The sequence below is a fragment of the Oncorhynchus mykiss genome, chromosome 8 (genome assembly GCF_013265735.2).
Source record: "Oncorhynchus mykiss isolate Arlee chromosome 8, USDA_OmykA_1.1, whole genome shotgun sequence".
Lineage (NCBI taxonomy): Eukaryota > Metazoa > Chordata > Actinopteri > Salmoniformes > Salmonidae > Oncorhynchus > Oncorhynchus mykiss.
Genome location: NC_048572.1, coordinates 82648435 through 82672477, shown reverse-complemented (window position 1 = coordinate 82672477; position 24043 = coordinate 82648435). Strand labels below are relative to the sequence as shown.

The 24043-nt window shown below is 41.8% G+C and overlaps 2 protein-coding genes across 3 annotated transcripts in view; one reads left to right on the top strand and one right to left on the bottom strand.

The window, feature by feature from the left end:
- Window positions 1–2731: 2731 nt before the first annotated feature.
- The window catches only part of LOC110531020 (protein kinase C iota type), a 42438-nt gene continuing 21126 nt past the window's right edge, over window positions 2732–24043 (top strand). The window contains exons 1-3 of one of the 2 annotated variants that reach the window (XM_036986525.1): window positions 2732–2888; window positions 3028–3187; window positions 23664–23785. In XM_036986525.1, coding sequence (XP_036842420.1) covers window positions 3108–3187; window positions 23664–23785 — 202 coding nt within the window. In that variant the 5' untranslated portion in view covers window positions 2732–2888; window positions 3028–3107. Of the gene's footprint in view, window positions 3188–23663; window positions 23786–24043 lie in introns of both variants that reach the window. The other variant, XM_036986524.1, reaches the window with a different exon arrangement.
- Window positions 7457–8283, bottom strand: LOC110530778 (eukaryotic translation initiation factor 5A-1). The gene has a single exon (XM_021614040.2). It carries the CDS (start codon window positions 8245–8247, stop codon window positions 7774–7776), a length of 474 nt encoding a protein of 157 aa, XP_021469715.1. The 5' UTR covers window positions 8248–8283; the 3' UTR covers window positions 7457–7773.

Genomic DNA, 24043 nt, shown 5'->3' with positions numbered 1-24043 from the left:
ATGAGGTCTAGCTTAGCTCGGCCTATTAATATTAAAATGAGGTCTAGCTTAGTTCGGCCTATTAATATTAAAATGAGGTCTAGCTTAGTTCGGCCTATTAATATTAAAATGAGGTCAACCTTATCTCGGCCTATTAATATTAAAATGAGGTCTAGCTTAGCTCGGCCTATTAATATTAAAATGAGGTCTAGCTTAGCTCGGCCTATTAATATTAAAATGAGGTCTAGCTTAGTTCGGCCTATTAATATGGTTGGTTTGCCTTTTCCCCTTTGATCTGCTGCATTTTCAAATAAGTGTAGTTAATTTTTTTGAATGATATAGAAAACTTTTTAGTATTCTTTAATATATCTTGTTTTACCTTTAGTTAACTAGGCAAGTCAGTTAAGAACAAAATCTTGTTTTATAATGAAGGTCAACCCCGGGCCAAACCCTTCCCTGACCCGGACAACGCTGTGCCAATTGTGCGCCACCTTATGGGACTCCCTATCACGGCCGGTTGTGATACAGTCGAACCAGGTTCTGTAGTGACGCTTCTAGCACTGAGATGCAGTTCCTTAGACTGCTGCGCCACTCGGGAGCTCCCACCCTGATTTTCCATTTTCCATTTCCAAATAATCTGAATTCAATAGCCTATAGCCTAAAATATATGCAATAAAGTGCAATCAGATCTGAAATGTATTTGATAAAGACTGCAATTTGGTGTCATGTTGATTACTCACTATTCATCATGTTCATAGCCTACATGTAAAAAGACCGGAAGAATCTGAAAAATATAGCCTTATTAGCCAACCGAATTTATTTTTTTTCAGCATTTGAATTGTTGAAGGTAATTTGAAAGAAAATGTATTTTTTTTAAATCACACAAACCCTCAAAATGAAGTGGCCTAGTTTGACATATTTTACATGTAATTTTGTGTAAATAAAGTACCTTCTTTAATTTGATCCAAACAAGTTTGCTTAAAAAGGACCATTCGAGATTGCTGATATTTTTTATTTAACTAGGCAAGTCAGTTAAAAAAACAAATTCCTATGTACAATGACAGCCTACGAACAGTGATGCCTTGTTCAGGGGCAGAACGACAGATTTTTACCTTGTCAGTTTGGGCATTCGAGCTAGCAACCTTTCGGTTACTGGCCCAACGCTCTAACCACTAGGCTACCTGCCACACATATTAAGAAGGTTCCAATTCCTGAAGTGCAATGTTACATTTTCACACTGGATTTGTTACTAGACCTGACTCCTGGCGAAGTGGCCGAACAAAACCCTGCGGATTCAGACTGTCACAATCATGTTCTAAACGTGTCAAGCATTAGAACCTACGGAATGAAAACCTAGACACAGCACCACCTGCAGTGTGGGAGGACCATACACAACAGGGCAGAGGTCCTTACTGTAAAAATAAATGTTCATTAAAAAAAAAAAAACATTTCTAATTTTGGAGACAACGTCGAGGCTTTTACACCCACAAATAAATGCCTCTAATTTATATAGGCTACTGTAAATTGCTCAAATTGCATTTAAATCTTTATTGCTTGCCCACCTTTTGAAAAAAAAAATAGGCCTACATTAAAATATTTAACACAACATATCCTTTATTGCTGAATTAACTTTGTAGCCTAATACATTTGAAGGAAAAGGAAACCGCACACTGCTCTTGATAGTATCACTGATATTTAAGCTTATGTATCGGCCTCACGGCCTTCGCCAGAGCTTTTTAGCCTAATACATTAAACAGTCTACTCTCAAGTCACCATTTAGTATTTTGCACCATCGGTGTGCGTCATAGAAAAGACTAACATGTCCTCAAGATGATATAGTCTTGTCTGTGTGACCAGAGATGCTTTGAGAATTAAGCCCCTATAGCTGCCATGATATAAAACAAATCACACACAATTTATCTTCTGCAGACTCAAAAAATGTTACCATGGCAACAACTTAGATTTAGGCCAGGAATAGCGCAGACAGTTTGTATAGACCTATGACGACGACCGAGAGTAGGAGACATACAGACCGTCCAATTTACAAGACATCGTCGTTTTTAATGACCATGTAGAAAATAGTAAGGGCTTCCTGCTTTCACAAATAAATTGCACAATTGAGAATAACAAGGCGCATGCCATAGCCTAAGACTCCAATGTATCTTATTTGTAAGCCTATATACAAATAGTTCTGTGTCTAGTCTTTTTGTTGGAGCGTTTGAGAATTAATGCAAGCAAAATCATTCAACATGCAACAAAACAAAAAATGTCACGTTTTACTGGTAGTATCTATTGCAATACTAGGTATTTGTATGTCCACTAGGTGACACTAGACTCGGGAAAAGAGGCCACAGGTTTTCCAGACTTCATAAATCATGCTGATGTTGAACAGAGAACTGCTGGTATCTGTCATTCATGCATCATCGTGGATTCTGTATGACTGTAGGTCTAGTTTTGTATGGCAAAAATAATACCCATCTCTATTTCCAAAATATGATTTTCATATCAATAACTCCATTTCAACTTCCACATATTTTATTAGAATTGAAATTATATGTAGAAATGGCAATATACAATGTAATTCCCAAGGACCCCACAAAGGTCTAGCCCGCGATCAGGATGGTTCGTATGAGACTGGTCTATCCCCCCCTCGCATTTCAGTTGGTACAATCGGAATGCTGGCGAACACATTCATGTTAAAGTATTGGTGTTGAAATGAAAATGTACTCATTGTCTATCATTATAATATATGATTAATTAACATGATTTGCCTTGTATTATATATGTTTTATATACACTGATCGCAGATAATATTTTGTATCTTTTTTGTTTAGTTTGTTGATTGAAGTAATTTGTTGCCCCTGTTACATTCCGCTAATGGATTCGTCCGCCGTGAGGCCTTTACGGTAGTAAGTTAAGGAGTGTTGTTTGGCGGATTCCTTCAAGTTTTTACCTTATTTTATGTCTGAATTTTGTAAAATTAAGAAAGTGCCAATTGTTCGTTTCCATAACTAGTCAGCTAGCTAATTATTTTATCTATCGATATAGGTACAGAAGAGGGTTTTGGGTGTGGTACACAGTAGGAAGGCATCTTCGGCGAGCGGAGCGTCCGAATCAGAGAGTTTATCATGCCGACGTTGCGGGACAGTAGCATGTCTCACCCCGGCGAGAACCCTTACCAAGTCCGGGTAAAAGCTTACTACAAAGGGTAAGTACACAGTTAGGTTTTGCAATTTGTTTTGGGATTAAACAAATCGTTATTTGACTCGTTAGTAACTTGGGCTTTATTAGCCAGATATCGTTAGTCAGGTAACGTTAGAGAGAAACTTGACAGGCAGGGTGGAACTATCCAGACTACAGTGGCTACAGGTTTTGAGACATGACTTAACTAAAGTCACATTGGACTTAGTTAGAGGCTAGCTAACGTTAGCTGGATGTTTTGATTCCTGTCAGGGTCCTCATAGCCAGCTATTGAAGCTGGTGTGTTTATAACTGGACTGAACCATTTTACAGCATGTTATGAATAACCTACATTGAATATCCTTTTATTTATTTGTAATAGATTAGAGAGCCTATTTTGAGATGTTACTGTTTGTGGTTATATTCTAGCTAGTGAATGGTGATCAGTAGTTGCATTCCAAGATGGAAATCACTTGTAAAACACAGATGTTGCCTAACACTCCTTGTGTGATGCCGAGTCTGTGATTGTGTTTTTTTTTTCCCAGAGTGAGACTTGCCAAACGTGTATTACCAGTACCTTCTGCCAGACCTGTTGTATTTCATGCTAAGTCTACATAGCTGCCCAGCCAGCACTATTGTCCCTAGGTAATTAAACGAGTTGTTTCTGGAAGCAAAACATCCATACTATTTCTGAGATGACCGCCTAGGAATGTCAAGTATTTGGGGAATCTGGTATGAAGCATTTAATTGGTTTGTCAAGTGCAGGGACATGCCACTCATTATTAAGGCAACCAGGCTATATATAAGCATGGGCTGTTCTATACATTTGTGAATGAACACTGCTAAAGGCAATAATATTTTAGTAGAGAAAAGCTTTTCTCTGTTAGCCTGGATCCAAGTGGCTTAGTAATGTTTTACTCCATGTTGAAACAGAACAATTATGTTTGGATCCAGGCAAGGCCTACATCCCCGTTGGCTCTCATCCGAATCGCATTTCTGATTCTAACCATCAGTCCTATATACAGTTTTTACTGTTCTTCCTTGTATCAGTCATATACTGTTTCTATGGCTCTGCTCTTTATATATGCTTTCATACTGTCCAATAATAATGGCCAGTTTGACATAAATACACAGGGCCACTTGGCCTCCAAACAAGAGGCAGGATTCCTGAGGAATGTAGGTTGAATGGTTGACAGAGAACTAGGTTCAGTGAGAGAAATAGATTATTTTCCTCTCTTGGTAAGTAGGCAGTGCCTGTCTTTTATAGCAGCTCTCTGTCTGCATCAGTGCACAACACAAGGCCGGATTTGTGTCCCAAACGGCACCCATTCCCTATATAGTGAACTACTTTTGACCAGGGCTCTCGTCAAAAGTAGTACACTATATATGGACTAGGATGCCATTGGGGTTCAGCCCCAGCTTTGTAAAGAGTAAGTGTGTTGCCATATTCTTATATTCAATGAAAGCCCTCCAAGCACATCACATCAGGCACAAAGCTGTCAATTTTCTCTCTTCCTTCCCACCATCTTAGTTATCGTAATAGCCTGATAACCAATGGCTTTAAGTGCTCACAACAACCACTGTAACCTCTATGCCAGGGTTATTCCACAACAACCACTGTAACCTCTATGCCAGGGCTATTCCACAACAACCACTGTACTCTCTATGCCAGGGCTATTCAACAACAACCACTGTAACCCATAGAGGTCTATTCAACTACATTTTTAAAGGGGCCAGATTTGAATATGGCCAGATATTTTCTTCATGGGATTACTCTTCCTTTTTTTTAAAAAAAACAATACACAATTAGAATCTTAGAAAGCACTTTTATTTAAATGACATGTTGCTAAAAGTTTATTTGAAGTGCTTTAAGAGTAATTCAGTGAATCAACTTTTTTGAAATAATGGAACACATTTGTACTCATAACACAGTGTATTGTACGTACATACATTCATCTTTTGTTTGGATGTATCTTTTTTTAATACCATTTTTTTTTACACATAGGAAACATGGCATATCTCCGTTGACCAGCATCACATTCTGTTCTATATCTATTCAGTTCAATCTTTCCTGTCTTAATATAAGAACCCCCCCCCCCCCCCCCCCCCCCCACACACACACACACACACACACACACACATACACACACACACGTGTTTCCCTTCTAATGAGAGAAATTGCACTGTTTAGATTAGGGAAAGATCAGAAAAGTTTGGCAGGAGTCAGGGCAACCCGCAGGCAGTGATGAAGATTCACGTTTGACAAGGAGGAGCAAGTGTTAATTTTTCTGGAATGAATGTAAGAGAAGCTGGATCCACATGTGTATGTTGATCAAAACATTGTTCAAAGAAAAAACACGCCAATGCTCTTATGTTTGGTATTTGCTCTGCAATAATATGCCCAGTCCAAAACTTCACACAGACAGAAGCGCCTGCCTCAGATCAGCTGATGCGTACGTGTCTTCTAACACCAGCTGTAGGGGACCCTCGTCGCGTGACGTCAGCAGGTTTTCTTGTCGTAGTTGCTTTTGTCCACGATTGCTATCTCCTCCCTAAACTCACATACTCTCTTGAGAGAATTACCCTTGCATAGCCACCTAACATCATGATGTAAAAGTAGATCATGATGCTTAGCAGACATGTTTTTCAGCAGACTACAAAACAAGCCATGTTGCAAGCCAGATGTTAATCGGATAAAGTTTAGGATAGGCCAAACTGAGTCCATGGTGTTTTTTTTAAACATACCTCTGAGTTAAGCTCGGTGTAGTGATCTCATCTTCGTTGAAAGAACTGATAGGCGGGAAGAAGGGGCCCCTGTACTCTGCTCGCCGTAGACGGAGCGTCATCTGTGACAAGCATGTTAACTTACTACAAATCCAGTCCGTTCTCATTGAAAAAAGGAGACCATTTTCTAAAAAAGGATCTCAGCAGTAGTGTGTCCCTCCAATGGCATGAAGCCAAGCATGTCCTCCCGAAAGCACTCTCCATAAAAAAAAATCTCACAAATAAGCACAACTGTTCAATGTCAGTAGGCTTGTCCAAAGCAGGAGACATTTACCTCAGAGATTTGCAGTCTGCCCAAAAGAGTTTCAAAACTTCCATAGCTAGAACTTCGATTCTCCTTGCTGTTGATGTGTTCGACGGGTTTATTTTTAATCGATGAGATCTGATTTCTCACCTTGTCGTCCATGGTTACCTCCTCACTGCAGCCAGCATGCATGCACTCTTTTACATTCTCAGTGTCTGTAAAAGGCCTCTATTTTTCCCTCCCCTATGTGTCCAAGCCACACGGAGAGAGGCTGGCATAGCCAGATCGCACTATTTTGACTAGAGGATTTAATTAGGGCCGATTTTCAAGTTTTCATAACAATCGGTAATCAGCATTTTTTGACACCGATAATGACCGATTACATTGAAAGAAGAAGGAAGGCCTTAAAGATCATCAAGGACAACAACCACCCGAGCCACTGCCTGTTCACCCCGCTATCATCCAGAAGGCGAGGTCAGTACAGGTGCATCAAAGCTGGGACCGAGAGACTGAAAAACAGCTTCTATCTCAAGGCCATCAGACTGTTTCTATTTGTTTTAACTTTATTATTTTTTGCCATCTCCAGTCAGGTGACAAAGGCCTCGAGTGAACAAAATAAGTTTGCAACTCCACCCCCCCCCCCCCCCCGATCGAGCCCCTCACACACCTCACTGCAAAATGCCTTCCAGAACATTCTACGCCGCCACGCCAACGCCTCACTCTTTCCGACTATTATGGGATGCCCAGGGCGGGGCTAGGTTGCCATGGTGATAGGCAAGTGCACTGGGCCCTCCGGCTTTCTAAACAGACAGAGCGGCATTGACAAGAGAAATCACTGAAGTTTGGTTCCATATTTAGCATCTTTTCTCTAATGTTCTTTCTTCATATCGAAGTGTTTTGAAATGCTGGAGTGGTACTGTTAAGACTGCTTGTTAAGTGCTAGCCACCAGCGTTCCCACGGTTTGGGAGAAACGCATCGGAGTTGTCTGATCAGCCAGAGCAGAGAGGCCATGCTGGGAAGCAGCAGTATGGCAGCCAGAGGGACAACCCTAACGTAGTTCAATGTCAGTAAAAGGGGCCCCAAGCCCCCCCTCCCACCATTCAAACAGCTCCCCCCTCCCTCTAAAAAGGCATCGGACGAGCTCAATTATAAGGAATATAAAAAACTTATCATAAAAAAGCTGGATCCCATCATTATTTTAAACATTCAGGAATGTATGTGGCAAGACAAACATCTCGAAGGCAAAAATAAACAGGAATGAGGAAGAATTCAAAAAAAGAATCTATATTTCACCAATAAGTACTTTTCTTTATATAGTAGATTATGTAGAACTAAACAAAACCTCAGTGATCCGGCAGAATGCCAGCCAACACAGCGAGCGTGCCGCAGTAACGCTGGGACAGTCCGACAGCGTCGGAGAGAGAGAAACCAAAAAACGAGAGGGGGAAAAAACAAAGGAGTAATCACAACAGAATGATTGAGGTTGTCTGTGAAGGCCGTCGCTTTGGTGACAGAAGAACCAATAAGAATACTAGAGACTGGTTGTGGGTGGAGTTTATTGTCTGGGCAGGTCAGTCCTGTCTTTCTATTTGCCACCGGTCATCTGCTTAATGGCCACAGCACACTCCTCCCCCATAGCAGACAGCACAGAGACCAGGATATCCTCTGAAGCGGCAAACTTCTGCTCGATCTCCTTGCCCAGGTCTGAATCAGGCACGCGCAGGTCCTCCCTCACGTCTCCATTGTCACCCATGAGGGACATGAACCCATCAGTGATGTTCAACAGCTGGAACTCATTCCTCTTGATGTGGGGCACGTCCATGTTGTGGGTGGAGGGGCACATGTCCTCATACTTCTTGTTGGTGAAGATGTCAATGCCCACCATGTTAACCTTGGCGTGTCCATGCTTTCCTGTCTTGGAGGTGGACATTTTCACGATCTTGCAAGGGCGTCCCTTCAACACCACATAGCCGTTCTTTCGCAGGGCAGAGCACTGCATAGGAATGGTGGCGGAGGCGCCAGACTCTCCGGTGGTGAAGTCAAGATCAGTGTCTGCCATGGTGCGATGGATATGGGGCACTTCCAGGAAAAAGAGGAGGCCATCAGACTGTTAAACAGCCACCACTAACATTGAGTGGCTGCTGCCAACACACTGACTCAACTCCAGCCACTTTAATAATGGGAATTGATGGGAAATGATGTCAAATATATCACTAGCCACTTTAAACAATGCTACCTAATATAATGTTTACATACCCTACATTATTCATCTCATATGTATACGTATATACTGTACTCTATATCATCTACTGCATCCTTATGTAATACATGTATCACTAGCCACTTTAACTATGCCACTTTGTTTACATACTCATCTCATATGTATATACTGTACTCAATACCATCTACTGTATCTGCCTATGCTGCTCTACCATCACTCATCCATATATATTTATGTACATATTCTTTATCCCCTTACACTTGTGTCTATAAGGTAGTAGTTTTGGAATTGTTAGCTAGATTACTCGTTGGTTATTACTGCATTGTCGGAACTAGAAGCACAAGCATTTCGCTACACTCGCATTAACATCTGCTAACCATGTGTATGTGACAAATAAAATTTGATTTGATTTTGATTTGACATTGCACTCCACGAGGAGACTGCGTGGCAGGCTGTGACTACCTGTTATGCGAGTGCTGCAAGGAGCCAAGGTACGATGCTAAGCTAGCATTAAACCTATCTTATAAAAAAACAATCTATCTTAACATAATCACTTGATTACACATGGTTGATGATATTGCTAGTTTATCTAGCTTGTCCTGCGTTGCATATAATCGATGCGGTGCCTGTTAATTTATCATTGAATCATAGCCTACATCGCCAAATGGGTGATTTAACAAGCGCATTCGTGAAAAAAACACTGTCGTTGCACCAATGTGTACCTAACCATAAACATCAATGCCTTTCTTAAAATCAATACACAAGTATATAATTTTAAACGTGCATATAGTTAATATAGTTTAGTTAATATTGCCTGCTAACATGAATTTCTTTTAACTTGGGAAATTGTGTCACTTCTCTTGCGTTCTGTGTAACAGAGTCAGGGTATATGCAGCAGTTTGGGCCGCCTGGCTCGTTGTGAACTGTGAAGACTATTTCTTCCTAACAAAGACAGCCAACTTTGCCAAGTGGGGAATGATTTCACAAAAGCGCATTTGCGAAAAAAGCATAATCGTTGCATGAATGTAAATAACCATTAACATCAATGCCTTTCTTGAAATCAATACACAGAAGTATATATTTTTAAACCTGCATATTTAGTTTTAAAAAATGTATGTTAGCAGGCCATATTAACTAGGCAAATTGTGTCACTTCAATTGTGTTCATTGCACGCAGAGTCAGGGTATATGCAACAGTGTGGGCCGTCTGGCTCGTTGCGAACTAATTTGCCAGAATTTTACGTATTTCTGACATAACATTGAAGGTTGTGCAATGTAACAGGAATGTTTAGACTTATGGATGCCACCCGTTGGATAAAATACGGAACGGTTCTGTATTTCACTGAAAGAATGAACGTTTTATTTTCGAAATGATAGTTTCCGGATTTGACCATATTAATGACCTACGGCTCATATTTCTGTGTGTTATTATGTTGCACATATTGCACTTTTACTTTCTTCTCCAACACTTTGTTTTTGCATTATTTAAACAAAATTGAACATGTTTCATTATTTATTTGAGGCTAAATTGATTTGATTGATGTATTATATTAAGTTAAAATAAATGTTCATTCAGTATGGTTGTAATTGTCATTATTACAAATAAATAAGTAGATTTTTAAAAATCGTCCGATTTAATTGGTATCAGCTTTTTTTGGTCCTCCAATAATCGGTATCGGCGTTGAAAAATCATAATCGGTCGACCTCTAATATTGACCTGGCTCTGCTTGTATGAGGCTGTTTTTTAATTTATTTTGCCCTACATCTGAACCAACTGGAGAGTTGGGTGTGAACTTGTGAACAGCAGGCACATAGGCTTCCCTCCTGCAATTTCTACGAACAGGTACTTCTCAGTCCACTCACTTATGAATCAGCGATTATCATCATCCACTTTTATTTCCTTTTGAGTTGAGGGAACATTTTGTCAGCTTACATTCTCTGTGCTAAATGTTTGTAAAATTTGCTAGCCAGCTTGTAAAATAGCTCGGCTGAGGCGGTGGACTGGTACAGTCAACTCCGATTGGCTGATGTTAGCAGCACTGATCGGCTGGCTGTAACTGGTACATTCGGTGATATTGATTCACAGCGTTAACTATAGTAACAAAAAACAAAAAAATTGTGTTCTATTGGCTCAAAAAAATATATGTTCAGAATGGATCAAAGGGCCAATTTTATAAATGGATCAATGTGCTGAATCTTGATTAGCCCTGCTGGATGCTATGATTGTTTTTGTTTGACAAGTAGCCTAATCTTGTTGCTAGATTTAATTACAGTTAGCGGTCAATTTGTTTTGCTCGTAATGGGGCTGGCACTTAGCTAGGCTGGACTGTTTATGGAATAGTCAATCTCACCATGTTATGATTCAGTTGGCCTTATCATTGAGCGGTCTGTCCATATGACCGTGGTTATTTGGGTATTGGAACAACCTTACCCTCCATTCTATTCACCCTGATCCCTGCCTCTCTGTGGGTGAAGGTTGTGTGTGTGTGTGTGTGTGTGATAGAGTACCACAGCAGGTTCTGTAGCAGTTCAGTGGAGCAGGGTGGGTGGTGGTGGGATTCCATGGCTCCCAGCAGTAACACCGTGACAGAGAGATGATGGATGTTCCTAGGTGTGCTGCCTCCATGCTGGAGTGACCGATGATCTACCCGCCCAGCAGCAGATGGGGTTGCCAGGGTGGTGTACCTACACTCATGGCCAGGATACATCCAGGGGTCACTTTAGTTTTCAGAAATCAGCATTTTCAAAAAACAGACCAAAAACAACATGTTTTCATATTGAAAGTCAGTATTATTTTTTTCTTCAATAGAGTGAGATGGGGCATGAACTATAGTTCATAACACATTCAGCAGAAAATAGTTTTCATCACATGACAACAGAAGTAGAGGTCAACCAATTATGACTTTTCAACACCGATACCGATTATTGGAGGACCAAAAAAAAAGTCGATACCGGCCGATTTAAAAAAATAAATATATATATATATTTTAATAATGACAATTACAACAATACTCAATGAGCACTTTTATTTTAACTTTTAAATTAATATAATACATCAATAAAATCAATTTAGTCTCAAATAAATAATGAAACATGTTCAATTGGTTTAAATAATGCAAAAACAAAGTGTTGGAGAAGAAAGTAAAAGTGCAATATGTGCCATGTAAGAAAGCTAACGTTTCAGTTTCTTGCTCAGAACATATGAAAGCTGGTGGTTCCTTTTAACATGAGTCTTCAATATTCCCAGTTAAGAAGTTTTAGGTTGTAGTTATTGTAGGACTATTTCTCTCTCTACCATTTGTATTTCATATACCTTTGACTATTGGATGTTCTAATAGTTACTTTAGTATTGCCAGCCTAATCTCGGGAGTTGATTGGCTTGAAGTCATAAACAGCGCAATGCTTGAAGAGCTGCAAACGCAGGAAAGTGCTGTTTGAAGGAATGCTTACGAGCCTGCTGCTGCCTACCACCGCTCAGTCAGACTGTGCTCTATCAAATCATAGACTTAATTATAATATAATAAACACAGAAATACGAGCCTTTGGTCATTAATATGGTCAAATCCTGAAACTATCATTTCAAAAACAAAATGTTTATTCTTTCAGTGAAATATGCAACCGTTCCGTATTTTATCTAACGGATGACATACATAAGTCTAAATATTGCTGTTGCGTTGCACAACCTTCACCTGTCATAATTATGTAAAATTCTGGCAAATTAGTTTGCAATGAGCCAGGTGGCCCACACGGTTCCATATACCCTGACTCTGCTTGCAATAAACGCAAGAGAAGTGACACAATTTGCCTAGTTAATATTGCCTGCTAACATGTATTCTTTTAAACTAAATATGCAGGTTTTAAAATATATTGATTTTAATAAAGGCATTGATGTTTATGGTTAGGTACATTCGTGCAACGATTGTGCTTTTTTGGCAAATGCGCTTTTGTTAAATCATCCCCCGTTTGGCAAAGTTGGCTGTCTTTGTTAGGATGAAATGGTCTTCACACAGTTCGCAACGAGCCAGGCGGCCCAAACTGCTGCATATACCCTGACTCTGTTGCACAGAACGCAAGAGAAGTGACACAATATCCCTAGTTAAAAGAAATTCATGTTAGCTGGCAATATTAACAAAACATGCAGGTTTAAAAATATATACTTGTGTATTGATTTTAAGAAAGGCATTGATGTTTATGGTTAGGTTCACATTGGTGCAACGACAGTGCTTTTTTTCGCGAATGCACTTGTTAAATCACCCATTTGGCAAAGTAAGCTGTGATTCAATGATAAATTGACAGGCACCGCATCAATTATATGCAATGCATCGATTATATGCAATGCAGGACGAGCTAGATGAACTAGTAATATCATCAACCATGTGTAGTTAACTAGTGATTATGTTCAGATTGATTGTTTTTATAAGATACGTTTAATGCTAGCTAACACCTAGCCTTGGCTCCTTGCTGCACTCGCAAAACAGGTAGTCAGCCTGCCATGCAGTCTCCTCGTGGAGTGCAATGTAATCGGCCATTATTGGTGTCCAAAAATGCTGATTACCGATTTGTAATGAAAACTTGAAAATCGGCCCTAATTAATTGGCCATTCCGATTAATCGGTCGACCTCTAAACAGAAGTGCAACACTATTTGGCTAGTAAGCTACAAGTAAAGTAGCTTACAATAAAATATTTTTTGTTGTTGTTGTTGCTGAAAACAATGCATGGTAATCATATTTCTACTGTTTCTAATTGAAAGTATGTAGCCAGAAAAGTAGCCTACAGTAGCTCTACAGTCAGAGCTCTTGTGATCCAATGACGAGAGCAAAGATATTTAATCCGAGCAGGGAAGTGGAACTGTAATATGTTGTTTTTTAGAAGCACAGCAGAATTTAAAATAAGAAGCGTTTTTGATCTGCGTCTATATGATAGGCTAACTAATGAACTACCCCTATTTTTTTTTTTTATCTTTATTTAACTGATAACACATTCTTATTTTCAATGACAGCCTAGGAGAGCAGTGGGTTAACTGCCTTGTTCAGGGGCAGAGCTCCAGCTCGGGAATTCGAACTTGCAACCTTTCGGGTTATTAGTCCAGCAGGTTAGATTACATCTAACCACTAGGCTAACACCATGAATGAAGGCTAAAAGCAAGTAAAAAAATGTATATATATAATTTTAAATATAACAGTATCACAGTTACATTTCTCTGGATTGAAAATCTTGGTTAAACCCACTGTGAAGAAACACCACTAATTCCAATTTCTGTCCAAGGACAGATGGCATTTATTCTGTTACTCGCCAGTGACGAGCCACTGTATTCGCACAATCCATCTGTTACACTCATCTTCTGAGGTGGTTCAGGCCAAAGTCATGGTGAAGACAAGACGACCACTTATCCCCACAGCAGAACACCAGGCCTGTCTCCATCCCCAAGGCAGGTGAACAGTTACATGCAGGCCTAGAGTTTCTCATGTTGTTTTTACCAACCATGGCAGTAGTTTTCTGAGGCTATAGCGCTAGTTCCTAGGAGCAGTGGGTTAACTGCCTTGTTCAGGGGCAGAGCTACAGATTTTTACCTTGTCAGCTCGGGGATTCGAACTTGCAACCTTTCGGTTATTAGTCCAGCACTCTAACCACTAGGTTACCTAGTAGCATTAGGGGAGTAACATCAGTGTCTTTGTTAGAGTGCTGCTGGTGGGATAAAACTTTAACCACCTTATTGAAGCAAGGTGTTTAAATGAACCACTAGTGCTCAGGACTACCTGGTGCATTGGCATGTTGTACCAAGGTCCCTGACAAATAAATGAATTAAGGTTTGATTTCCTGGCTGGATGTCACATCATGAAGTATGCTGGCCTTGATACTGACTCTGTGTCGTAACAGCACTGTGTGGCTTGAATGAATGGGGTTTAATTTGAGAAACAACGTGTGTGTGTGGCTACTAGCTATGTTGCTACTGTGTGTGTGGCGATGGTGCTAAGGATTCAGTTGGCCCTATCATTGAGCAGTCTGTCTTTATAACCGTGGTTATTTGGGTATTAGAAAAAACTTACCCTCCATTCTATTCACCCTGATCCCTGCCTCTCTGTGGGTGTGTAGCCACTAGCTATGTTGCTACTGTGTGTGTGTGTGTGTGGCTCTGGTGCTAAGGAGGCCTGTAGAAGTGTAGCTACCAACCAGAATGATGGTCAACACTCCTTCTCCTGTACTGTCACTAATTAACACAAACAGGATGGAGAGAGAAAGAGGGGGAGGGAGAGAATGAAGGAGAGAATGCAGAGTGGGAGGAATAGAAAAAGAGAATTATGGTTGGGTACGATACCAGTATAGTGTGATACTTGTTAGTATCGTGGTAAGGAAACAAAAACACGAAGCGGATTTAACTTAAGGACAACAGCCCCTAATGTTGGAAACAAACATGTATTTATCTTATCACACAATATTTGACATACTCCTGTTTTTTTTAAAGGACCAAATAGTTTGTTCTGCTTTTTGTTTTAAAAAATGCACACAAAAAACAATAACAAAAAGTGTTACCACAACCCTAGAATGAAGAGAGAAGGATGCGAGGGAACACGAAGGAGGATCAAGAGAACACGTGAGAGAAAAGGAGAGGGGGAGGGAATGTAGGAGACACCGATCCATTCTCTGTCTGCCAAGAACCTCTGAGGTTGACAGAGCTCACCTAAAGCTCACCTAAAGTAGGCTATGCACTTCAGTAGTAATATAGGCTTACAGCTAGCACATTCAACCATTTTCCCAGGAGCAGGCTAGACCCCGCAACATGGGAAAGCGGTAGAAATTGCTGCACGCACACTGTTGTACTCTGCAATATTATTTATTGCCACGCATTACATAGCACAGTGTTGATGTATTTCAACTACCTCTACCTCCAGCTTCTGTATGACCTTACTCAGACTGTCATGATCATTTGAAGGGAAAGAGGCGCATCTTTTGCACTGAAAGTAGAAAAAAACAAACATTTTGTTTAAGTTGAAAGCAACAATTTTTTTTGGGGACCTTTTTCCATATGGACCGACGTGATCATGTGGGTCCTAGTCTGGTGTATAGGCCCTGTGGAAGGAGGATGGGTTCTAGTCTGGTGGAAGGAGGATGGGTTCTAGTCTGGTGTATAGGTCCCGTGGAAGGAGGATGGGTTCTAGTCTGGTGGAAGGAGGATGGGTTCTAGTCTGGTGTATAGGTCCCGTGGAAGGAGGATGGGTTCTAGTCTGGTGTATAGGCCCTGTGGAAGGAGGATGGGTTCTAGTCTGGTGTATAGGCCCTGTGGAAGGAGGATGGGTTCTAGTCTGGTGGAAGGAGGATGGGTTCTAGTCTGGTGGAAGGAGGATGGGTTCTAGTCTGGTGGAAGGAGGATGGGTCCTAGTCTGGTGGAAGGAGGATGGGTCCTAGTCTGGTGTATAGGCCCTGTGGAAGGAGGATGGGTTCTAGTCTGGTGGAAGGAGGATGGGTCCTAGTCTGGTGTATAGGCCCTGTGGAAGGAGGATGGGTTCTAGTCTGGTGGAAGGAGGATGGGTCCTAGTCTGGTGTATAGGCCCTGTGGAAGGAGGATGGGTTCTAGTCTGGTGGAAGGAGGATGGGTCCTAGTCTGGTGTATAGGCCCTGTGGAAGGAGGATGGGTTCTAGTCTGGTGGAAGGAGGATGGGTTCTAGTCTGGTGTATAGGTCCCGTGGAAGGAGGATGGGTTCTAGTCTGGTGTATAGGCCCTGTGGAAGGAGGATGGGTTCTAGTCTGGTGTATAGGCCCGTGGAAGGAGGATGGGTTCGAGTCTGGTGTATAGGTCCCGTGGAAGGAGGATGGGTTCTAGTCTGGTGTATAGGTCCCGTGGAAGGAGGATGGGTTCTAGTCTGGTGTATAGGTCCCGTGGAAGGAGGATGGGTTCTAGTCTGGTGGAAGGAGGATGGGTTCTAGTCTGGTGGAAGGAGGATGGGTTCTAGTCTGGTGGAAGGAGGATGGGTTCTAGTCTGGTGTATAGGTCCCGTGGAAGGAGGATGGGTCCTAGTCTGGTGGAAGGAGGATGGGTTCTAGTCTGGTGTATAGGTCCCGTGGAAGGAGGATGGGTTCTAGTCTGGTGTATAGGTCCCGTGGAAGGAGGATGGGTTCTAGTCTGGTGGAAGGAGGATGGGTTCTAGTCTGGTGTATAGGTCCCGTGGAAGGAGGATGGGTCCTAGTCTGGTAGAAGGAGGATGGGTTCTAGTCTGGTGTATAGGTCCCGTGGAAGGAGGATGGGTTCTAGTCTGGTGGAAGGAGGATGGGTTCTAGTCTGGTGTATAGGTCCCGTGGAAGGAGGATGGGTTCTAGTCTGGTGGAAGGAGGATGGGTTCTAGTCTGGTGGAAGGAGGATGGGTTCTAGTCTGGTGGAAGGAGGATGGGTTCTAGTCTGGTGGAAGGAGGATGAGTTCTGTTTGGGTGGATGTCTGTCTGTCCTGATGACCTTGACTATGCCAGTGTGGGTGGTGTCTCTCTGTGAGAGCTGCTGTTTTACTGTCCCACTATAAAGAGACCCAGCGGGATGGTGACTGGGGCTGGAGAGGGGGTTTGTTTTGATGGTATTAAAGAGAGTGAGATGACAGGTGCTGCCCTCAGGGGTCAGACTGGCTGTGATGGCCTTTACTCCACTCTCAATTCAATGGGCTTTATTGGCATGGGGAAACACGTTTACATTGCTAAAGTAAGTGAAATGGATTATTTAAAAAAAGTGAAATAAACAAAACAAAATTAACAGTAAACGTCAGTCACTAAAGTTTGAAAGGAATAGAGACATTTCAAATGTCATGTCTATGTACAATGTTGTAATGATGTGCAAATAGTTCATTCATTTTTTTCCCCCTTTTGTACGTTAACATAATTATGTGTTGTTTTTACAATGGTGTTTGTTATCTCAGTGATTGCCCTTTTCTTGTGGCAACAGTGCAGGTCTCGCTCTCTGCCACGCCTGATGTCTGTGTGGTGGTTGTGAAACCCAGCCTGCTGTCTGTGTGGTGGTTGTGAAACCCAGCCTGCTGTCTGTGTGGTGGCTGTTAAACCCAGCCTGCTGTCTGTGTGGTGGCTGTTAAACCCAGCCTGCTGTCTGTGTGATGGTTGTAAAACCCAGCCTGCTGTCTGTGTGGTGGCTGTTAAACCCAGCCTGCTGTCTGTGTGGTGGTTGTTAAACCCAGGCTGCTGTCTGTGTGGTGGTTGTAAAACCCAGCCTGCTGTCTGTGTGGCTGTTAAACCCAGCCTGCTGTCTGTGTGATGGTTGTAAAACCCAGCCTGCTGTCTGTGTGGCTGTTAAACCCAGGCTGCTGTCTGTGTGATGGCTGTGAAACCCGGGAGTGCAGCCTCCCCTGTGCCTCATTAACATACTGTCATTGGACAGAGGGAGGAGGGCTGCTAGCGCTGGCCACCAATCCTTCTGGCTGTGACAGATCATGCATCCCAAATAACACCCTATTCCCATAGGGCTCTGGTCAAAAGTAGTGTACTTTTGGATGTCATTTTGGATGCTGCCAGAGAGAGCTGCTGTCTCGCTCTGCTATCCGTCTGTCTCCTGTCCTGTAGACTGCTAGCCTGGCTATCAGCGGGCCGTGGAGAGATTGGTGATTGTGGATAGAGCTGGTAGATTATGGGCCAGAGGCTGTTCCAGACCAGGGATGGGCAACTTTGACGATACCCACATCCATACTCACACATGCAGCCACAGTCGGCCCTAGCCTTTTGGAGGCCCTAAGTGAATGTTGTACTTTTTTTTTTTAAAGCAAGTTTACTGCAATTGTACACGTTTTGCCATGGGGCGGAGAGAGATGTTTTTTTATTTTTATATATATATGATATCTGAGTGAGAGTGACTTAACAAAATCAGGGTCGACTCAATCAGTTCGACCATGATTCCTACAAGTTTAGATAACTGGCTAGACTAACTTAGCAATCAAATGTTGTTATTTTTTTCTCACATGGGCTAACTGAGTGACTGTCAGTTGTAGGTAGGTTTCCATCACATTGACAGATTTTCATACCAGTGTTCTAAAATCTGCATGAAGAATATGTTTATTTTTTCACCTTTGGTATTTCCACCAAACAGACTTGTTGCAGATAGAAAATCAGTGTGTGATGACAATGCACACAAAATATAATTTTTCGCTTAACATTTTCATGTACTGAATAAAAATGGAATGTACAGAATAAAAATGGAATGTACAGAATAAAAATGGAATGTGCAGAATAAAAATGGAATGTGCAGAATAAAAATGGAATGTGCAGAATAAAAATGGAATGTACAGAATAAAAATGGAATGTGCAGAATAAAAATGGAATGTGCAGAATAAAAATGGAACGTGCAGAATAAAAATGGAATGTGCAATGTGTTTCTGTCATATTTTCAACACTACTGATAGTTTTGTCACAAAAATAGTTTGTGACATGTGTCTACTCTACTCTGGTCTGGACACGTGCTCTCTAGCCAACAGGTTGCAGATACAGTGCAGGTAGACTAGTGTGTGTGTGTGTGTGTGTGTGTGTATATATATATATATATATATATATATATATATAATGGAATTATTAGGAGTAAGAGCATGAATATTTTTGTTGTCAAGCATTGATCGTCATGTAACCGTGAATAAAACCCTGAATATTTATTGGTTGGCAGCGTCAAGCCCGTCACCGTGCACGGTCACCACCCTGTGAAGTTCATCAGAACTTTTCATTTTATTTTATTTATTTCACCTTTATTTAACCAGGTAGGCAAGTTGAGAACAAGTTCTCATTTACAATTGCGACCTGGCCAAGATAAAGCAAAGCAGTTCGACACATACAACGACACAGAGTTACACATGGAGTAAAACAAACATACAGTCAATAATACAGTATAAACAAGTCTATATACGATGGGAGCAAATGAGGTGAGATAAGGAAGGTAAAGGCAAAAAAATATATAATTTAATCTGTGGCCTAATAAACTGCATGGTTTACAGAGTCGTAGTGGGAGGTCCGAATACCAGATCATCGCGTGACTCCTCAAGTTAACCTCCATTCAAATCAAATCAAATCAAATGTATTTATATAGCCCTTCGTACATCAGCTGATATCTCAAAGTGCTGTACAGAAACCCAGCCTAAAACCCCAAACAGCAAGCAATGCAAGTGTAGAAGCACGGTGGCTAGGAAAAACTCCCTAGAAAGGCCAAAACCTAGCAAGAAATCTAGAGAGGAACCAGGCTATGTGGGGTGGCCAGTCCTCTTCTGGCTGTACCGGGTGGAGATTATAACAGAACATGGCCAAGATGTTCAAATGTTCATAAATGACCAGCATGGTCGAATAATAATAAGGCAGAACAGTTGAAACTGGAGCAGCAGCATGGCCAGGTGGACTGGGGACAGCAAGGAGTCATCATGTCAGGTAGTCCTGAGGCATGGTCCTAGGGCTCAGGTCCTCCGAGAGAGAGAAAGAGAGAGAGAATTAGAGAGCACACTTAAATTCACACAGGACACCGAATAGGACAGGAAAAGTACTCCAGATATAACAAACTGACCCTAGCCCCCTGACACATAAACTACTGCAGCATAAATACTGGAGGCTGAGACAGGAGGGGTCAGGAGACACTGTGGCCCCACCCAAGGACACCCCCGGACAGGGCCAAACAGGAAGGATATAACCCCACCCACTTTGCCAAAGCACAGCCCCCACACCACTAGAGGGATATCTTCAACCACCAACTTACCATCCTGAGACAAGGCTGAGTATAGCCCACAAAGATCTCCGCCACGGCACAACCCAAGGGGGGGGGGCGCCAACCCAGACAGGATGACCACATCAGTGAATCAACCCACTCAGGTGACGCACCCCCTCCAGGGACGGTATGAGAGAGCCCTAGTAAGCCAGTGACTCAGCCCCTGTAATAGGGTTAGAGGCAGAGAATCCCAGTGGAAAGAGGGGAACCGGCCAGGCAAAGACAGCAAGGGCGGTTTGTTGCTCCAGAGCCTTTCCGTTCACCTTCCCACTACACTCAATCATATGACCCACTGAAGAGATGAGTCTTCAGTAAGGACTTAAAGGTTCAGACCGAGTTTGCGTCTCTGACATGGGTAGGCAGACCGTTCCATAAAAATGGAGCTCTATAGGAGAAAGCCCTGCCTCCAGCTGTTTGCTTAGAAATTCTAGGGACAATTAGGAGGCCTGCGTCTTGTGACCGTAGCGTACGTGTAGGTATGTACGGCAGGACCAAATCAGAGAGATAGGTAGGAGCAAGCCCATGTAATGCTTTGTAGGTTAGCAGTAAAACCTTGAAATCAGCCCTTGCTTTGACAGGAAGCCAGTGTAGGGAGGCTAGCACTGGAGTAATATGATTTAAAAAAATTATCTATTCAGGATTCTAGCAGCCGTATTTAGCACTAACTGAAGTTTATTTAGTGCTTTATCCGGGTAGCCGGAAAGTAGAGCATTGCAGTAATCTAACCTAGAAGTGACAAAAGCATGGATTAATTTTTCTGCATCATTTTTGGACAGAAAGTTTCAGATTTTTGCAATGTTACGTAGATGGAAAAAAGCGGTCCTTGAAATGGTCTTGATATGTTCTTCAAAAGAGAGATCAGGGTCCAGAGTAACGCCGAGGTCCTTCACAGTTTTATTTGAGACGACTGTACAACCATTAAGATTAATTGTCAGATTCAACAGAAGATCTCTTTGTTTCTTGGGACCTAGAACAAGCATCTCTATTTTGTCTGAGTTTAAAAGTAGAACGTTTGCAGCCATCCACTTCCTTATGTCTGAAACACATGCTTCTAGCGAGGGTAATTTTGGTGCTTCACCATGTTTCATTGAAATGTACAGCTGTGTGTCATCCGCATAGCAGTGAAAGTTAACATTATGTTTTCGAATGACATCCCCAAGAGGTAAAATATATAGTGAAAACAATAGTGGTCCTAAAACGGAACCTTGAGGAACACTGAAATTTACAGTTGATTTGTCAGAGGACAAACCATTCACAGAGACAAACTGATATCTTTCCGACAGATAAGATCTAAACCAGGCCAGAACTTGTCCGTGTAGACCAATTTGGGTTTCCAATCTCTCCAAAAGAATGTGGTGATCGACGGTATCAAAAGCAGCACTAAGGTCTAGGAGCACGAGGACAGATGCAGAGCCTCGTTCTGATGCCATTAAAATGTAATTTACCACCTTCACAAGTGCAGTCTCAGTGCTATGATGGGGTCTAAAACCAGACTGAAGCATTTCGTATACATTGTTTGTCTTCAGGAAGGCAGTGAGTTGCTGTGCAACAGCCTTTTCTAACATTTTTGAGATGAATGGAAGATTCGATATAGGCCGATAGTTTTTTATATTTTCTGGGTCAAGGTTTGGCTTTTTCAAGAGAGGCTTTATTACTGCCACTTTTAGTGAGTTTGGTACACATCCGGTGGATAGAGAGCCGTTTATTATGTTCAACATAGGAAGGCCAAGCACAGGAAGCAGCTCTTTCAGTAGTTTAGTTGGAATAGGGTCCAGTATACAGCTTGAAGGTTTAGAGGCCATGATTATTTTCATCATTGTGTCAAGAGATATAGTACTAAAACACTTGAGTGTCTCTCTTGATCCTAGGTCCTGGCAGAGTTGTGCAGACTCTGGACAACTGAGCTTTGAAGGAATACACAGATTTAAAGAGGAGTCCGTAATTTGCTTTCTAATAATCATGATCTTTTCCTCAAAGAAGTTCATGAATTTATCACTGCTGAAGTGAAAGCCATCCTCTCTTGGGGAATGCTGCTTTTTAATTAACTTTGCGACAGTATCAAAAATGAATTTCGGATTGTTCTTATTTTCCTCAATTAAGTTAGAAAAATAGGATGATCGAGCAGCAGTAAGGGCTCTTCGGTACTGCACGGTACTGTCTTTCCAAGCTAGTCGGAAGACTTCCAGTTTGGTGTGGCGCCATTTCTGTTCCAATTTTCTGGAAGCTTGCTTCAGAGCTCGGGTATTTTCTGTGTACCAGGGAGCTAGTTTCTTATGAGAAATGTTTTTAGTTTTTAGGGGTGCAACTGCATCTAGGGTATTGCGCAAGGTTAAATTGAGTTCCTCAGTTAGGTGGTTAACTGATTTTTGTCCTCTGGCGTCCTTGGGTAGACAGAGGGAATCTGGAAGAACATCAAGGAATCTTTGTGTTGTCTGTGAATTTATAGCACGACTTTTGATGTTCCTTGGTTGGGGTCTGAGCAGTTTATTTGTTGCAGTTGCAAACGTAATAAAATGGTGGTCCGATCGTCCAGGATTATGAGGAAAAACATTAAGATCCACAACATTTATTCCATGGGACAAAACTAGGTCCAGAGTATGACTGTGACAGTGAGTGGGTCCAGAGACATGTTGGATAAAACCCACTGAGTCGATGGTGGCTCCGAAAGCCTTTTGGAGTGGGTCTGTGGACTTTTCCATGTGAATATTAAAGTCACCATTTGATGGTTGTTATATCTATATTTGTGCATAAAGTCGTTTCCACCTCCATTTGTAGCCTAATTAATTTTACGGACCCAAACATCCCACCATCTTGAAAGAACAAATGATCGGTCTGAATTTATAGTATTGTTCTGAAACTTCCTGTTTCCATCACAGCTGTCGTGAATGTATTTATTTTATTTTTATACAGTATTACTTTACTTGCATTAAACCTGTGGATGGAAACTTGGTTACAGACTGACATAACGAGATTAAACCTGTGGGTGGATCTTGGTTACAGACTGACAACACGATTAAACCTGTGGGTGGAAACTTGGTTACAGACTGACACAACAAGATTAAACCTGATAATACACAACAACACCTTGTGTATTCTATTCAAACTCACAACAGTAAGTTGAGACTGAGTTCTCTCCCACCACCAACAATAGGGGAATTGATCCACGGGCCAACAGTTGCCCATCCCTGATCTAGAGTCAGATGTTGGACATTCATAGCAACAACAGCTATAAAAAAAACAAACAGGGATTCACCATTTCACATTCATTCTCTCTCTATGCATTTCTGTTTTTTTTCTTTCTGGTCAGGTCATGTGACCCTACACATAATTGTATATACACTGGCCTGTATTTACAAAGCATCTCAGGCTAGTAGTGCTGTGTATCTTGGATCAGTATTGGTTTGCAGATCATAATTATATGGACAAGAGGGTACCTGGTCCTAGATCAGCACTCCTACTCTGAGACTTTTTGTATATGGGCCACTTTGAGAAAATAAGAGTGTGTATTTAATGTATCCTGTCCCCTCTCTCTCAGGGACATCATGATCACCCACTTTGAGCCGTCCATCTCCTACGAGGAGCTGTACGGGGAGGTCAAAGACATGTGTTGCATGGACAACGACCAGCTCTTCACCATGAAGTGGATCGACGAAGAAGGTTTGTTTACCGTAGTTCTCCTTCTAAATATGTGTTTGTATTTATTAAGGATCACCATTAGTTCCTGCCAAGGCAGCAGCTACTCTTCCTAGGGTTTATTATGGATCCCCATTAGTTCCTGCCAAGGCAGCAGCTACTCTTCCTGGGGTTTATTAAGGATCCCCATGTAGTTCCTGCCGAGGCAGCAGCTACTCTTCCTGGGGTTTATTATGGATCCCCATTAGTTCCTGCCGAGGCAGCAGCTACTCTTCCTGGGGT

What these genes read in the sequence shown, in the direction of transcription:
- LOC110530778 (XM_021614040.2), bottom strand. Translation starts at nt 8,247, where the DNA reads ATGGCAGACACTGATCTTGACTTCACCACCGGAGAGTCTGGCGCCTCC.